General features: G+C 44.6%; 2 protein-coding genes across 2 annotated transcripts in view; both read right to left on the minus strand.

Moving 5' to 3' along the window:
* slc9a5 (solute carrier family 9 member A5) overlaps positions 1–3072 on the minus strand; it is a 35048-nt gene extending 31976 nt beyond the window's left edge. The window contains exon 1 of the mRNA XM_048263543.1: positions 2644–3072. Coding sequence (XP_048119500.1) covers positions 2644–2977 — 334 coding nt within the window. The 5' untranslated portion in view covers positions 2978–3072. The remainder of the gene's footprint in view (positions 1–2643) is intronic.
* A 521-nt stretch (positions 3073–3593) lies between these two features.
* The window catches only part of fhod1 (formin homology 2 domain containing 1), a 44838-nt gene continuing 30094 nt past the window's right edge, over positions 3594–18337 (minus strand). Inside the window, exons 13-26 of the mRNA XM_048262545.1 lie at positions 18067–18090; positions 17347–17397; positions 15918–16087; positions 13884–14000; positions 11561–12474; positions 11193–11348; positions 10758–10940; positions 9990–10109; positions 9099–9260; positions 8360–8550; positions 6986–7178; positions 6545–6710; positions 6224–6400; positions 3594–5110 (exon numbers count right to left, since the gene is read on the minus strand). Of these exons, the coding sequence (XP_048118502.1) occupies positions 5031–5110; positions 6224–6400; positions 6545–6710; positions 6986–7178; positions 8360–8550; positions 9099–9260; positions 9990–10109; positions 10758–10940; positions 11193–11348; positions 11561–12474; positions 13884–14000; positions 15918–16087; positions 17347–17397; positions 18067–18090 (2704 nt within the window). The 3' untranslated portion in view covers positions 3594–5030. The remainder of the gene's footprint in view (positions 5111–6223; positions 6401–6544; positions 6711–6985; positions 7179–8359; positions 8551–9098; positions 9261–9989; positions 10110–10757; positions 10941–11192; positions 11349–11560; positions 12475–13883; positions 14001–15917; positions 16088–17346; positions 17398–18066; positions 18091–18337) is intronic.

An 18337-nucleotide genomic window follows, 5' to 3' on the forward strand; every position in this document is an offset into this window, starting at 1 on the left:
GAATCTGTCAATGGTTATGTCATATTTGTAACTCTCAATCTGTCAATTTATTTTGACAAAATCCGCCAGAAGGATAGCCTGATGAGCCAGACCCACATTAAAATGTAGGGTCTGGGCACTCACTATTCGCAGTGCTCAGTCCGATGGGCGGGATAATCGGTTGTCTTTCAAATTCCCTCTGCACGCAATAGGACAGCGTTATGAGTCCCATGTGTTTTCCCACCAGCGGAGCTAGTTGGCTAGTTCAAACTTTTGCCAACTTAAAAAAACCTTACCTCGTGTCACTGTTGGCCAACAGCAACATCCATCTTCTTTGTTTTCAAGTAGCAGGGAATTCAAGCCAAACCGTTGCAACTCTGCCATCAATCATTATGTTAAGCCCCCCTAACGACTCTATACACGATTTGATTGGCCTGATAGAAGTTTAATTTTTCGAGCTCACAAGCCAACGGAGAGTTGCTAGACTAGCCCTGGAAGCAAATGTAATTTGCTGCTGCTAGGTTGCGTCTAGATTTCTAGGCTACCAGAAGGAGTCATTTTTTAAAATGTTATTTCTGGAGGAACGACGTACGGACCAACGGACAGATGGACTAACAACACCGCTGCTGGAAAAAGAAATAAATAAATATATATATATATATATATATATATATATATATATATATATAAAATATATAAAAATATATAGAAACACTGCAGGGACAGGTATCAAAGTCTCATGACCTCACCACAGGTGTGCCTCAGGGTTCAGTATTAGGGCCCCTACTTTTCTCTATTTACACCACTTCCTTGGGTGAGACCATTCGTTGCCATGGATTTGACTATCACTGCTATGTGGACAATACTCAACTTTACTGGTTTTTCCCACCTGAGGACTCTACCGTTCCTCATCGGATTTCTGCATGCCTGCAGTCTGGATGAAAGATTGGCACCTTCAACTTAATCTCTCAAAAACTGATCTTTTGGTGTTTCCAGTTAAAACAGCTAATCCCAACAGATTAACCTCCAGTTTGACTCATCTTCACTGACCCCAACTAGATTGGCACGTAACTTGGGCATCATAATTAATGGCCAACTTAACTTCTCTGAGCATGTAGCCTTAATTGCAAAATCATGTCAGTTTGTCCTTTACAACATTAGGAAGATCAGACTTTATCTGGCACAAGATTCCTCACAACTTCTTGTACAGACCATGGCTGTCTCCAAACTGGACTATTGTAATTCATTGTTCGCTGGCCTGCCTCCCTATAGCCCGTAGTGGCCAGAATAAAATGTAAATATCTCACCTTGGCCTATAGGGCACGTACTGAATCTCCTCCCTGCTATTTCAATTCTATGATCCAGCTTTACATCCCCAATCGCCAACTGTGGTCTTCTGATGAGCGTATGTTGTGTCGACCAGCCATAAACGCTAGGTCAAAATCAAGACTCTTTTCCTCAATGGTTCCTTGTTGGTGGAATGAGTTGCCCAGTGCTCTCAGTTTCTGTGATAGTTTTGGGTCTTTCAAAGGGGGTCTGAAGACATACAGTATCTGTTCAGCATACACTTAAATATTTATATCATGCTACCATAGCCATAATCATAACCACAAAGGGTAATAACCTGATTTTTTTTTAATGTGCGGGCAGCTAAGTTTCACATTTGATAAGAAAGAACTGAATTATTGATGATTATTTTGGACTAATGTCAGACAATATAAATATGCGCCTATAGCTTTCAAGCAGTGTTGCTTGCCCCACATTCATCAGTTGGTCTACTCACCACCAACAGCATTTTGCAGCTTGTATGAAAATTAAGTGGGCTGCAGAGATGCCTAGCAACCACCCACACAAGTGTAGCCTCCAAACTGCAGAATGTCTTACTGAGCAGACCAGTCATGTCAAAACGCCAATGTGTATAACTAGGGAGATTGATGGAAGGTGTGAGAATTGCTGCTACAAGAACTAGGCCTATTGTATTTTGACATGCCTTCCAATTAAGTCTAATATTTGACCTGTAACAGATGTTGAAGAGTAACATTTTAATACAGCGAACATGTAGGCCAGTCCACTAAATCAAATATTTTCATGGAAGATTAACCAACTTCAGTTCTGTTGTATCAACAATCATGAAATCTCTCTCAAAACATTTTTTGTACAGAGGGAAATGCATTGCATCTCTCTCACTTTGTTACAGCATTGTCAATAAAGCATCCTGTTTCTAGACAGCGAGTGATGCATAGATCAGGGAGGTCTGAACAGATGTAGAATCTATCCAGCGTTAGTGTGTCGTGCATGTGGTTTTACAGTGATATTACTAACTCGAACTGTGCTTCTATTCCTGCTTACCGACCCAGTCGCAGGAATGTGAGTATTAAGTGTGATGGCTTCAGGGCTACGGTTGATGATGCGGGACTATCAGTGGGAAGGAGGAAGACCTACCCAAAATGTTACATGCACTTTGCACGAAATTGTGTGAGGGAATATGTCTTCAAATGCACCATAGGCTCACATAGGATACAAAGTTACTGAACAAATTTGGTTACTCTGAGCACAGAGGTCTTAGAACATTTGTCGAACGGGTCACAATATACAGTACTACCCACTTCACAGAGGTAGGCTAGATCAAACATGTGAAAAATGTAGAAAACTTCATTCACTTACGTATTTTCGCAAAACTGGCCACAAGAAGCCATATGGCGATAGTGTAAGGTGTCTGAACATAACTCCATTCCCACTGTACTATCTTATAACCTCCACCGTGATGAGACGACTCCCCGTTGTCAGTGGTTGTTGCTGGTTCCTCGGCAGACCTGACAGACCTCGCACTCTCACTCCCGGGCTGCCCGTACACCTCCGACTGATGGTAAGCAGTGGGGGTAGGCACCAGCGGCGCACTGTGGGCTAGCTCTGGAGGCAGCGATGCTTCTGTCAAGTAAAGGTCAGCCACAGCCTCACCGGCAACCGTTACCAGCAAGAGAAAACTCACGGCCAGCATCTTCCCTGTGCGTTCAGCGGTCTGTCATCTTGCTTTCCCTTTTATACGTCCAAAGGTGTAGTAGGGGTACAGCGGGGCGCCCTGTCACCGGTTTACAATATAAACACCTCCAGTCTCCGGTAACTCGCAAAGGTACCGCTGGCGTATGTGACACGTGATTCAACTCTCAACGGACCGTAAAGATTTTCATTAAAGAGCCACTACATTAACACTTCGGACGGGGCGTTCTCACATGACAAGAATAATGTATTTTCGGCTGTTTCGATGTGATTTCTTCATGTAGCCTGTTCTCCTTTTCTGTGTGCCGCGAATGTTACCTATTCGTCTGTTGGTACAGACATGACTCGCGCTTTGAAAGCTATTTGGCGAGTTAACCTGGCCAACCTTTTTTTGTTTGTTTGTTTTTAAAGAAATCTACCTAGAATTGTATGAAAATAAGTCCTGATATTATTTTCAAAATTACTCTAATATCACATGAATAAACAAGTTGTAAATACCCCCAAGCCAACAATTATGTCTGTGCGCGCTCCCCCGCGTGGATAAGTGCAGTATCCTAGTCTACAAATATAACTTGGGCAAAAGTAGACGGCAACACTCGATTAATGAGAGCCATGTGTGTCGGTTAGGGTGCTTTAATTTCGATAAAAAATCATCTGGGAAAGTCAAAAAATACACAAGCATTTCTGGAGCACAAACAACAAAATGATCACGACTGAGTTAAGATGATAACAAATAACACACGCCATACAAATCATTCTCAGGGTAACATATGTGCCTATATCTAATCATATGAAATATTTTATTTCCAAAACGTATATTCATATCTGCTTATACATTCCATGTAAACATGCATTATTCAAACATTTAGGGTCAAAGAACTTGTAAGTAAACCTTAAATCAATGAGTCCTTGAATAACATCATGTCAATACCACCAAGAACCTTACCATACAGTACAACCACTTGTGCAAAAAGCAGCATACATTTCCTAAGGAAAAAAGGTTGAAACACTTCATAATAGCGGAGCTGGTGTAGGCCTATATATTAAATTGTTAAGTTTAACTTTACTTCAGCATCTTCATGTACACTTCTTAAATCTTTGTGAACATGATTAAAATCAGTAACAGTGGATCCACAAACAGAATGTGTCTCTGTATGTGTGTGTGTGCGCGTGTTAAAAAAGTTCAAATAATTCATGCCAGCCTTTAAGGTCTTATCTTCCCTGTGTTCACCCTAATCGATTTGATCATGGGGCCTATAGCACTGACAAACTCTGACTGATGGTATATGAGGTTTGTGTCCACAGTAACCAAACACATTGTAGCTCTATGGCTACATTACAAGTGGTGCAATAAATGAAAATCAACATTGTCCCCCACCCCAAGTGGAAAAACATGACCTAGAATACACTTCCTGACACAATCTCCTTGAGATGCTTTCAGTTTGATAGTCTGGTATGACCTTTCCCCAAGAATATGCAAAACACAATCCACAGTACTCTTCACAATCCCTTTCCTATTCACCAATACATCGTCTTCAAAAAATATTCCTTTCAAACACTGTGACCGTAACTTAGAAAAAAATATTGATAATTATGATTCCCTATAATCTGTGGTAATTTCAAAAATACAATATCAACAGGCTCGTCATTTACATTAACAAGTTACTCAAATCTGTACAATATACCCAATTAAAACTTACACCATGGCTGTATAATATGCTACATCAAAACATCTACACATTTGATATGTTAAAAAATAATACTTTTATTTCACTGGATAAAACAGGGTAGTCTGACTCCCTGCTGTTGTGTACAACTGTATTTGTAAGGCCTGACACTATCCTATAAGGCTGATATGGTTCAGCCTTAAACTCGGAGCATCCTTCGAGACTGGTGACACCCAACACACTTGGGTTCCTTCACTGGGCTCCTCTGAAAAGCCAGTCGGTTCAGACCTTTGTGTTATGATGAAACCTTCGGCCTTCAGTCAGTTTAGGATACGGCTCTTGCTCTTTCTTCAGCTGCTTATTTAGGGGGAAAAAGTCTTTCTCTCTTCAGACCTTCTCGTTGGCTTTGTTGAGTCCCAGAGCCTGCACCACATCAAGGCTCAGGCCACTCTTGAGAGTCCTCCGCACTGAATCAGAGAAAGGGCAGACGATCAGCTCAATTAAATGTGCTCTCCAGTATATACTTTGGAACATCACAGCTGTGGACCTGTGGTATATTACAGTATAATACTGCAGTAATAGCATAGAAGCACATTCACATTAGGGAGAACTACCCCTTTTTTGCATGTTTGCACCTCATGGAATTGGGGGTGATTGTAGGGGGACTACAGTATTTCAGCAACTATTTTGGGGTTGGGTCTTTTTCTTACATGGACTAGGTGTTTTGTCAACTTCAAAGCGTTTTGTTAAAATCACTAGTCAGTGCCGTAGGCAGCAGTCATCTACTCGTGGACAATGCTATGCAGTAATGTTAGCACCAGCACTGCACCGATGCATAACGACTTTGTCGACGAGTCAACAACTATTAGGAAAAACTTGTCAACCAGTAAAAATTAGTAGTTGAGAAATCCCTGGTATGGACCAGGTCTTGCTCAGTTGAGGTGCAGTTTACAGCACAAGGATATGTAGAAAAAGATGATATTTATCTCAGAGACACGAAAAACATTGTGCAGCCTTGCACGTGGAATTACTAAGATTAGGCCTTGTTTTGGACACAGATAAAACACTGTTGTCGACCACATGAATGAATCCTGAATCTTATCGTATTTCGTCAAATATCCGTACATGACCTTTCAGGGACAGCAAGAGAGAAGGGAAAAGGACTTTAGGGACTTTTCCAGCAATTTTATACTTTCGCTTCTTTTTTAAAATAATCCATGATTGTCATTAGCATACGGACTGCTCAAATAAATTCAGCCATGTGGAAGGCAGTTCTTGCTTGGATATGCATGAAGACATGAAGTTAGGCCTTTTTGGTCCGATCTGAATATTAACCCTTGTGTGGGTTTTTGGACATTCTAACATAAGATTCCGTTCCGCACCAATTGAAGGTTCTAAAATTCTATGTTGAATTCAATGAACACAGATATTCTTTAAACATTAATTTTCCAATATTCGCACCTTTAAGGGTTAATTGTCTTCATACTCTTGCAAATGACATTGCTTTTCACATCCCTCTTCTGGGTCATGTTCATGCACAGTGGTGATTAACCGCATGCAACACTGTTTGGAATACTCACATGATTTGCGGTTGAGACGGGAGCGTTTGCGTGTTTTGGGACTGGACGCTCTCTCTGTGGGATTCTGTGTGACCGACTTAACCAAGCGATCCATGATGTCGTCTGTGGCATCGTCCTGGGAGCTAGCACTGTCCTCTTTGGCTGTTGACATATGAGATGGGCTGACCCTTCCCATACCTGAATAAAGAAAGAATTACATACTTTAGTGTTGACAGGAGGACAATTCCTGGCAATTCAATGGTCCTTACCGAGATGACCAGGTCAACCAAAGTAACTAACTATGAAAAAAACAAAAACCATAATTTTTATACTACAGCTTACTTCTAACTGCACGTGATCTTCTGAGCTTGTGGTTGTCATCGTTGGCGGTGAGCAAGTTCTTCATGTTCTCATGATCCTCCTCAGCAGGTTCAGAATCTGTTACCGTGGAGACTGGAGAAGGGCTATCTTGGGTCTGTTGTGGAACAGCTCCAGAGAACTTCTCAGTCTGGAAGTTAAAACATTTCCACACTAACATTAGATATACCTTGCAGTTAAAACATTCCCACAATAACATTAGATATACCTTGCAAGAAAAATATTCCATATACTGTACTCTACATAAAGTTCACAAGCATATCATAAGATATCTTATATCTGGGCACAACTTCATCTGGGTTGCTGGGTGCCTCTGTTATAGTCAAGAATGGCAGGGAAAGTATCCTAAGGCCCTTATTCTAATAACAGTTGTTACCAGTCATTCAAAGGCACTCTGAATCTGACCTCTGTAATCATCTTCCCTCTGGTCTTTGTCCGTTCCCGGTGGGTAGCCCGCTTGCGTTTCTGTGTCAGGACTCTCTCTCTGGTCGTGCGGTACTCCAGAGAGAACTCACTGATAATCTTGCAGAACTGGGTGACCTTTGTGTCTCGAACAGAGTAAGACGGCTGGCCCAGGTACAGCAGGAAGGAGTGGAACCTGTTCATTAGAAAACAAAGACAGTTTTGGTAAGCTACAATTTGGACAGGTGAAATTTAGTTTAACTTAGCTCCTTGAACTGTTTCTGAGGATACAGGAAGGATGTAGGATATCATATACCCATTACTACCGGTAATCTAATATCATACGACAACAGAACTTAATCTAATAGTTGAACATATACTGTACATGTTCAGTCCATACAGATAATTTCCCCTAAGACATCCTAAAGATTAAGCACAATACTAACCTGAGATAAGATAGGATGAACTAAGAGAAGATAGGATTCCTAAAGTTAGTTTTGCTTCTGTAACACCAAATTGGGAAATGTCTTGCTCTGATACTCTTCCAATCTTAACTTAAAGGGACCCTATTCAGTTTTGTCCATTTCTTCTCTTTTTGCTCAGTTTTTTCTACAGAGCTCCCCCTACAGGTTCAGAGTATATATTTTACAACACTCCTCGCTTGTCAGTCTGCCGCTTCCTCTTTCCTTGTTCCTCAGACAACGGTTTACTCGCTTTCTGCTTCTTTTCGCTGGCTCTGCCATGACGAATGCCCGAGAAACTCCATCGCTACCTTGTTCTAGCCGGTGCCTGGTGTGTATGCGTGTAGTGCAGTAAAGCAATTTGTTGTATCGCGAGACCACATCACCATGAGACTTTCTGACTGAAGCACACGGCTTGCCGGACCAAAGTTGCAAGTCTGGTTTTTCCGCTCACAGACGCTAGGGGGAAGTGAGGCGGCCACCATTCAACCCGGAAAAAGTCATATAACCATTCCAATGACTCCGAAGCTGTTAAGTTAAGGTAAATTAAGCTAAACTGCATAGTTCCCCTTTAAGACTTCGGATGCAACATTTCTGTAATACAGCACCAGTACACCAGCATGTTGGTACTTGGTGGGATACCACCCCATATCCACTAACCCAGTGTTTTCCAAACTTTTTTTCTGGGGACCCACTTTTTAAAAATGACAGACTATCGCGACTTAACTCATGACTGTGGTAGTTAACAAACTAGATCCTAATAGAAAGCTGTTAGCTTTCCTAAGCTATATAAGGTATAAGATAGGGGTATTACACAACATAAATTGCCACTAGGCTATGCTAGCAACCCCCCCAAAAAATCTCCTACGACCCTCCTGTGGGTCGCGACCCAGTCTTTGGGAACCAATGCACTAACCTGTTGATGATGCGTCGGTGCACCACCTTAAGGATGATGATTCTCTCGGTGCAGTCCTTCAGAAACTCGGTCATCTTGTTCTTCAGCAGCGGCTTGGTCTCATGTTTGGCCACCACCTTCAGGTTGTCCCAGGAGTTCTTGCATTTCCTCTCCAACTGTACCAGGTTGTCAGACAGCTGCTCGAAATCCACCTGGGACAGAAAAACACTAGTGATTCCTTGCAGGTGCTCCTTCTCCTCGTCCTACAAAGATGAGCTTTTTTTTATGGCTATCTACATCCAAAGCCTTGCTAGGAAGGTAGGTTGGTAGGTTTTAGGCCTAATTTTAGATTTTTAAATTGCAATTGATCATAGCAATATAACTCTATAATGTGATTGCCCGTATCGCCCGATTCAGAGACAAATATCAAAATAACTAAAACATGACATAGTAATAATCCTACACATGGTTATATACATATACACTACAATACCTAATCCTAGTCTTTGTTGTATATATTGAAAATAAACCTTAAATAGCACTTGGACTCCAATTTAGACTTCTAATTATTTAACTACTTGTGCTTGTCAAATGACAACGATGTTGAATGTAATCTAATCTAAAACATCAATGACTAATGTTTTTATACAGTTATACCCAGCGGGCCCGTATGGTTTCTAAAAATGAAATCATTATTCTTAGTGAAAACAGACAGTGGTGGAGAAAGGGGTATGAGGTAGGAGGAGGGAGGGGTGCTGACTTTGGCAGAGCGTGTGATGGCAGGGATCTCGGAGTACACGTCTGAGGTGTCGGGAAAGTTCTCCACCACAAAGTTGCAGGTATGGTGTAGGAGGGACTGCCTGTGCACAGTGTCCTTGACCTCAGTCACCTTCTCCAGGTAATTCAGCTCAAAACCTTTAGCCTAAAGACACACAGACAAAAGGGTGGGGCACGGGGGTGAAGTCAAATAACAATAATATCATTATATAATATGAACAGAAAAAGATAAATACAGAGATGGAGAGAGAGAAGAGAGAGGGAGAGAGAGAGAGAAGAGAGAGAGAAGAGAGGGGGAGAGAGAGAAGAGAGAGGGGGAGAGAGAGAAAAGAGAGAGGGGGAGAGAGAAGAGAGAGAGAGGGGGAGAGAGAGAGAAGAGAGAGGGGGAGAGAAAGAAAAGAGAGAGGGGAGAGAGAGAGAGAGAAGAGAGGGGGGGAGAGAGATGTGCGAGTGTATGTGTGAATTGTCAGACAGCACGTTATCACAGCAGCTGCTATCACAGGGTACATCAGAGGACTGGCAGCGTCTGTGCCCTCTGTTTCGGCAGAGGTCACATCACACCAAGCCGACCCATTGAACTACATCTGCCTTAGAATCTCCCAGCCCAAACATGCTCCTAATCGCCTTAACAGGGCCTCCTCCAGGTCACTGAGCAGACAGGCAAACCACACCAAACACAAAGGCAAGGGGATTACAGGTGGGCACCTCCTCTTGCCGCACATGCCCAGTCCATTGCCCGAAATCTACTGGCAGCTACTGGCTTTGCTTATGAGTTTTTTTTCTGTGTTGTGTTTGTGAGGCCATGGCTCATTGGTTACTTGTGTGTGTGTGTGTGTGTGGGGGTTGTTGCTGAAGCCAGAAAAAGAGCATTTACGCTGGAGCTGTTGAGGAAGTTGCCGATGGCCAGGAGGGTTGCCAGGATGCGTTTGAATGTTTTGTTCTTGGCAAGCTGCTCCATCCCCAGCTTCAGGTCAAACAGCGGCTCCGCAATCTCCTGAAAACGAGGCCACGAGAGGCATTAATAACACCAACAAAACAACACGCAGTCACATCGTGGTAAAATGTACACCATACACCCTCATGCGAATGAATTGAACCAAGTTTGAGCAGGGTCATTTTTACTTTAAACAAGCAGTGTCTCCATTTCTCCTTTGCATTAAGGAGAAATGGAAGCAATCTCATTCACGTTTTGTTTCAATTGATTTGCACAAAAGTGTACAGTCTCGGATCGATCAAGATGATGAAGATGGTATAGATATCCATCGAAACGTTAGGAACCAAATTGTTTGACTTTATATCCGTCATATATTTGAATCGATGAACCATTAGCAACACTGAGCCAGAGCACGGAGCATGGATCTCAACACAGAAGAAATGCTTTTCTTCTTAACTCCTATCTACTGCTCATACCTGTAATGCGTCAAGTGTCAATTTCAAAAACTTTCATGAAAGCATATTCATTGAGAGCCTACTCAGAAAAACCTTACTTCAATCAGTGCCTATGCTCAACTTATTTTTTTCCAGATGACTTCATAAAAAACACATCATTTTTGAAGTTGAGGGGGTTAGGAGCTACATGTACACTGAAACGTCGATACAATGGCACCATGCGGCAGAACTGAGAGCACTGCTACAGACTGACCTTCTCCAGGGTCTCGTAGTTGAGCTTGAATGCCCAGAGCTGCAAGCGTGCTGTGAGAGCGCTGATGGAGGACAGTGTGAGTAGGAACTGCTCGGCCGTCCCCAAGGGAACGTCCGGATTGGCCAGCTGCGCCTCCTGAATCTTCTGCTTCTCCTCCTCGGTCGGCGTCATGGTAAGGATTTTCTGTTGTAGGTAGGAGAGAAATGGAGCGTTTTCAACATGTGCAAACAGAGAGAGTGTCATCACAGAAAAGCTGCCATCAAAAGAAAGAAAGAGGTGAGTCACTGCAAAAGGAGTAAAAACATGAAAACAACTGAAAAAAAGTCAATAGAAGTTGACAAAACAGTTAAAAAAAATACAAAATTCACACTGACGGACCCTTATGACTGTGAGAGTAGTGCACTATTGCCCTCTGGTGGTCAGTAAAAGTCCTACCTCAATTCCCTCTTTGTTGATGGCAAACTCATCAAAGTTTAGAATGGCAGTCTTGATGACATGGACGGCCGGCAGAACAGTCATGCCAATGTTGATGGCATTACTTCTCTTCGGATCCAGAACCAGGATTTCGGACCTCTTGACCTCCGTGCCTTTCTTTGAGGGCACAAGACAGGAAAACAATTCGTCCCCTCCTACTTCCACAGTGCCAGCAATTACATTTTATTACAATGAAATGAAGCCAACATAAACAAAAAAGGCAGATTGCAGCATTAAAATCTTCTAGCACCCAAACACTTTGAGCGCATAATTATAGCTCCTGCTGTTTTTGTAAACAATGAAACAAGCACGGCCCAAAGTGTGTTTACCTTGGCAACGGGCAGCTCTTTAGCTTTGGACTCAAACAGGTGCTCCAGTTTGGCTGTATCCACGGTGACCTTGTCCAGAGATGCCCACACCGTGCCATGGCCAAAGCGGCCCTTCCTGGGGCTGTCTGGCTGCTTCAGCTCCTTCCAGAAGAGCTTGACCGTTTTTCTCTTCTTGGCGAAGACGGGGTCCGACGCGTGCAGGGGGGCTGGGGGGGGAGGAGGCATGCCTGGAGGAGGGGGTGGGGGAGGTGGGCCACTGCCAGGTGGGGGAGGGGGTGGAGGCGGAGGAGAGCCCATCCCAGGCGGGGGTGGAGGAGGGGGCGGCGGGCCAGTGCCCAGCCCTGGCATGGGAGGCGGCGGAGGAGGGATTCCGTTGGACAAGCCCGAGTCGAAAGAGTCCATATCCAGCACGTCTATGTCCTCCTCCTCCTTGAGGTCAGAGAAGTCCAGGTCCTTGATGCGCAGGGCGCGGGAGCTGGGCTGCAGCTGGTCCCAGGCGTCCTGGCTGTCGCGGGCCAGCGGGGTCATCTGGGTCTTCTCCAGGCTGCGCGCGTGCGTCTCGGCGTCGATGCTGTACTGCGGGCGCACCCTGCGGTGCTGCTGCTCCTCCGCCAGACGGGCGCGCGCCGCCTGGGCACTGCCACCCAGGCCCTCCAGCTCGGCCCGCCGCGTCGGGTCCTCGGCGGGCGTCAGGGCCTGGCGTGACTGCTGCAGGCTGGACAGCCGACCGGCCAGGCTGGCGATGCCCAGGTGCTCCAGGCCGGCCTCCGCGTCCGCGGACCCTTCGCCCTTCAGCGGCGACCCACTGCCACCGCCGCTGTTTTTGCTGTACAGCATGTCCAGCATGAACTTCCTTTCGTTTGAGAGGGTGTTGTGCTGCTCGGCAACACTGCCCTGGCGCTGAATAGCGCCACCTAGTGGAGAAGAGAAGAGAAGAGAAGAGAAGAGAAGAGAAGAGAAGAGAAGAGAAGAGTGAGAGGGGCATGAGTCAATGTGCTGTCAGGGGTGGTGCATTCCAGCAGGACCAAGCTGTTCCTTGGCATGCAGCTAATGTTCACCATCCAGCGGACGGGAAAACAGTCTCGCTCCACATGAGCTTCATGTACTCGCCTTTTTTTTTGCTTTTAAAAGGACATCAAGAGCCTTCAGTTTTGGCATTTCCACATTTGGTAACTACACTGAAACACTTGCAAAAGAGGTGCAAATTACACTATTACACTACAGAATTCTTTACCACTGGTGCATACTACAATATTTTGCAGGCAATACACTACTTATGAATGAACCAAGCTTCAAAAGAGGTGCAAAAGAGGTGCAAATTACACTATTACACTACAGAATTCTTTACCACTGGTGCATACTACAATATTTTGCAGGCAATACACTACTTATGAATGAACCAAGCTTCATGGTGACTACAGTGCTCTCTGGCTGTAAAGAAACTGAACCATAAGCAGTAAAAAAAACAAAGTGCTTTAAACCATGAAAAAATCCTACCTTCAAACACACAGAAATGAGAGCAGAGTTCATTGTTTCCACACACAACCATCCTAGAGTTTTTGTGAAGAAGAAGCACGTCCTCACTGCACGCAGACTAATCTTCAGACTGACCGAGCGTTTGTCAGAAACCCAAAACGGAAGCCGAGAAGACAGATCCTCATCTGCTACTTTAAACAGTTTAGAGGTCTACCCACCAATCTCCCCTAATTTACACTCCCAGGGCGAAGGGCTCGTTTGGGACCGGGTCGTTTGGACCGCGGCCACCAGAGGGGCGGAGGGTGGGAAGTGAGATCTGATCTTTCTCAGTGAAATTTTCAAAGCCGCCACAATAAAAAAATAAATTGTTTAAAAGGGAAAAAAGCACAGCACACAGGATTTCTTCAAATAACAATAAAGTTCAGTAGCATGCGGCAGCCTACCAATCTCGTAGAAAAGTCATGGGAACAATAAGCTACCTGCAGTAAATAGAATACTGTACATCTCACTATATGTTTAGAATATCAACACATTCACTATGCAGGGCCCTATAGTGAATAACCACATATTGTTCTTTAACATACTGTATAGTGCAATATGTAGTTCATGAGTACACTGTAGATGTTCGGAACACTGGGTGAGGATATGGCTGCAGCTCATTGTGCTGATATATTTAGAACATTGTGACCTACCCACTGGTGCCAAAAATGCACCAAGTGCACGTTTCTGTGAGCACACCCTGGATCACTGAATCAAAGGCCCAAACACAACAAAGGCAAACATCTAGGAAGGAGATGGGAGAGAAGAGATGGGAGAGGAAGAATGAGAGACAGATGCAATCTCTTGCCTGCTTCATTATGGGTCGCCTGCGCGTCTCCTGACTGCTCCAGGGTGCTGGGAGTGGGCGGGGCCCCTGTGGACTTTTCACTGGCGAGGGGCTCCGATCCACCAGACTCAGACGTCCCTGATGGAGCGATGGCAAAGAGGGATGGAGGGAGTGAGGATGGTGCAGACACAGAGAGAGAGAGAGAGAAAGAAAGAATGAAAGAAAGAGAGAGAAAGAATACTCGAGTAACCACGAGTAACAGTGAACCACAATAGACAGAAACAAATAACATATGAACACACTAAAGCTACACATGACAAAAAAAAGTATTGCTTGTCGTAACGGCTGCATCATTGTTGACACTTCACATCAGATTTTTTTCCCCTGCAGTTCGAACAGTGTGTGGGTGTTTTGGGAGCGTGACAGGGAGCATAGCCCCCTACTTGGTCTCTTTGAATTCCCGTCTATGTGAAATGCCCTCTGTGCCCCCATCTCCCTCCACTGCCAAGACTCCCTTTTCATACACCTCGGTGTGTGAGACTGTGTGTCTCTGTGTGTGTGTGTGTGTGTGTGTGTGGGGAGCGTTTTCTTGGGCGCCGGGCGCTCATTTACATGTCTTTGGAGCTGGACAGAAAAGGGCCCGCTTCTCTAAAGCGCCTGCTCCGCCAGCCTCCCTAAGACCACGCTGGGGTCATGTGGTCCTCATGGGAAACTGCAGACCCAGATTTGAGCTGTGGCACGACACGGCTGGCCTTGCCACACATCCCACCAGCCTGTCAGCGCCACTGCCAAACCGTCACGCCACATACAGTAGGCCATGTTCTGTTTACACTGTTTACCGTTTGCTATTAATGGTTAACAGTTTCACTTGAACATGACTGTAACAGGCACTTGAGGTTTGTCGTTCATGCGGAAATACTGTTTTCATTGTGCTGTATTCTTTGGTGCTAGCGTTTCCCAACCAACGGCTTTACTTGGTTTCACATCAGCACTATAATCTTTGTCAGTTATAAACAGGAGAGATGCTACATTTGTTGTGCTATTGACTTCCCACAGTGGCCAATCAACAACCAAGCCTAGTTTACATCATACAACATTACACAGGATACAACAGCGCTATGCAAATTGGCCGCAACACTATAAAGATTGTGAGGAAATGCAGTTACATATAGACTGCAAAATCTTCCCCTCAGATTAATGGTGCGTATGTCTTGTGTAAGGGGCTTAACCTTTACCTTGGAGCCACTCACTGGAACGGTACAGTAACCAAACAGCCCTACAGCTATAATGAGCACTTTGCGCTGTCAGGTTCTGTGGCCAGCGCCAATTTTTGACTTCCGCAGCTGGGGGTGGCGTTACATAAACGCCCCTGACCCCATCTGGCCCAATCACAGGACGGCTCCCGCTGCTCCTAGCCCGCGGCCCGACAGGTGCGAGGGGCAGGAGGGCCGCGACCCCGTGGGAGAGGACCGGGCAAAAACGGCCGCCGTTGCCCTAATCGCTTGTGACACGACACACAAACACACAGGGCAGCAGGTACCTCAAATCTGAGAGTGAGGAAGCAGGCAGGGTTTGAACCAACGAGGTCAAAGGTGAACACATAAAGTGGGGTTAAGGGTTTGGAGATATGGGGGTGAAACTCCTGCAGGGAGTTGATCTCTGAGCTCAGATTTTTAAGGGTACTGATGTTTGCAGTCAACTCTGTTTAAGTCCAGTTGATAATCAAAATTAACTTCAACTTCAGTCTGTTGCCATGTAGTCTTTTCTTGGCCAAGTTCAGTCTGTTTCCATTTTTCAAGAGTTGTTTTGTTTGTTTTGTTTAAAAGCTAAAGGTCAGCTGGACTAGACACGAGTTCCTGATTTGTCTGAGACTGTACCAAATAACATAGTAAACAAACTTAACCAAGGCTAGGAAGCTTTTAAAGGCAAATAACTTTTAAAAGGACATGACCGAGACTGAGAAGATCTGAAGGCAGGATCCTAAATGAGACCTGGTCTGCCATTCTGGCAGCTTCCTACTAAAGGAGCACTTCTTGGCCTCTGATGTCTACGTACCTTCAGTGGGTGAGCTGGGGCTGGGCTCAGTCGGAGGGGACACGTTGCCCTCGCCGGGGCTCGGGCTGCTCTGGTCCCTGGACGCCCTGCGCTCCTTGGCGGCCTGGATAGACCTCCGCTTCCTGTCCCGATCTCGGTGTGTGGCAACCAGGCTGCGCAGGAAGGTGTCTCTGCAGAGGCACCCGACACACACACACACACACACACACACACAGACAAACATGGAGCGTGAGCAAACTGGAATCATCGGTTTTGTTTTTCTTCCCCTCCACCAAGCTACCACTACCGAGTGCTGACGACATTTGTACCCAAAGGACCCTTCAAAGCAGTGATAAAAGAGCAATTTTTATTTTTATCAACAGTTCTTGGTTTCTTAGAAAAATCATAAAATAAATAAAGAAAAAAAAAATATAGAATTTGAGGTCACCCTGATGTGATTTGGTCCACTTAACCCCTAAAAGCGGGAGGCTTGAATGCCCTCGGCCACAGATATGCTGCCCACACTTGTGAAGTCAGACTGTGGTTAACGACAGAAGCCAGGCCAAGCCACCACTGCTCCCCAGCACCCCTCTCCTCTTCCCCCACCAAGCCACCCGAACCACAGACGGCCCCCAACGCCCCCGCGTATCGCTTTCAGAAGCGCAGTCATCTCCATCACATGAACAAATGCAGGAGTCTAAACATGGCAACAGATAAAATCTCTTTGGCTGATATCTCAAAATAATAATAATAATAATAATCTGAAATTACTATGGTTTCCTATATGACTGATGTTGAGGAGAGATTTGATTTGAAAACTTGATCTAACTCTAAGAATAAAAATAAATATACTACATATTGCATGTCCATATATATTATCATCTGATGTGGTTAAACAATATTGTAGTGCTATATGCGTTAGTAAAACACCACAGCATACCAGATGAGTAGTAGTACTTCATGCCTTAAGTCAATGTCCTTCACACTATTGTTAGGCCACAAAATAACTATTCTGTATGCCAAATTGTCCTGAAATATGAGACATATATAATCTGCTCTAAGTGCTTCATACCTAATTGATGACCCAACCATAGCCGTACTGGAAATCATTGTCTTTAAGTCGTCCCCATGAGTAAACAGCTCCGCTGTTTACATACTTCAACTTCCAACAAAACCAATTCAGAAACCAATCACCAGGCAGGAACACAACACAGCCGTTTTGAAAGCATCATTAGAGGATTAGAATTTTTCTAGTTCATTTTCATTCCCATCCACCAAAGCATGAATTTCACAAATCACACAACCAAGATCAATTAAAACACGAAAGGTCGTTAACTCAGCACCCAGAAAGCATGAGGCTTCAAGCACGGCAACTCTGTGAGCCCATGGCAGCAGACCATGCTGCGAAGGGAGGCGCGTCTCCACAGCCCCGGTCATCACACATACTCACTCATAGTTCATAAGAACCGGACGATCCTTAGATACGTCGCAATCCGCTGAGCTAGGGGAGAGACATGACATTGTGCAAGGCTTGACAGGAGAACAATGAGGAGGTTATGAGATCTGCTTCACACCACACATAAAAATTCTCTCACTTCCTAAATGCCATTTATTTTTTTCTCTCTCGTCGGTATGATAGATCTACGAAGTATCACAGCTGGAATGATCCTACAAATAAACTGATCAACAACAAAAAAGTGAGCACTAAAAGAATATACATTGAAACATTGAAATTGAAATGTAAGACAATGGAGAGAAAATGACAAGAAAAATGAAATGGAGGGAGAGAGAGAGAGAGAGAGAGAAATTATAGCCCAGAAAGCCAGGTCAGAGCAGCAAAAGCATTTCAGACGAACACCTGTTAACATAAAAAATATTTAACTATCTAAGTGACTACCCCCTTAGCTGCAGTAAATTAGCTGCAATCACCCTTCAGAGGGGAAGCAAGAGCATGCCAATTAATTAGGAAATGTACTGCTTGTCGCTATAGGGACTGCTGCCACAATCTCCATCCAGGGGCTTATAATGAGATTTGCCTGTCAAGTGACCTCCATCAACTAACAAGTTTTTAGCCGCTTCCTTCGCCCTGGGACAGCGAGTACCATAATGATATGAAATCATAGCACCTCCAAAAAAGCCACATTCTTTGGCCACGCTGTTAGCTACTCACCAAACACTGTCGGCTTGGTGCAGTCTGTAAAAGGAGAGAGGTTTGGAGGGGAGGAATGTTGGACGCCGAGGCAGAGAGGAAAGAGATTAGGAAGCCGGCCAAACATTATGAAGGAGGAGGAGGAGGAGAGGAGAGAAGGAGAGAGAAGTGAGGGAGACAGGCATGAGACAAACAGTGAGAGGAGACGCTTGACAAGAGAAAAAAAAGAAGTATAAAGTAAAAAGAATGAAGCCATTAAGGAAAAAGAAAACAGGATGGAGAGATTTGATTG

Source organism: Alosa alosa, chromosome 14, assembly GCF_017589495.1.
Source record: "Alosa alosa isolate M-15738 ecotype Scorff River chromosome 14, AALO_Geno_1.1, whole genome shotgun sequence".
Lineage (NCBI taxonomy): Eukaryota > Metazoa > Chordata > Actinopteri > Clupeiformes > Clupeidae > Alosa > Alosa alosa.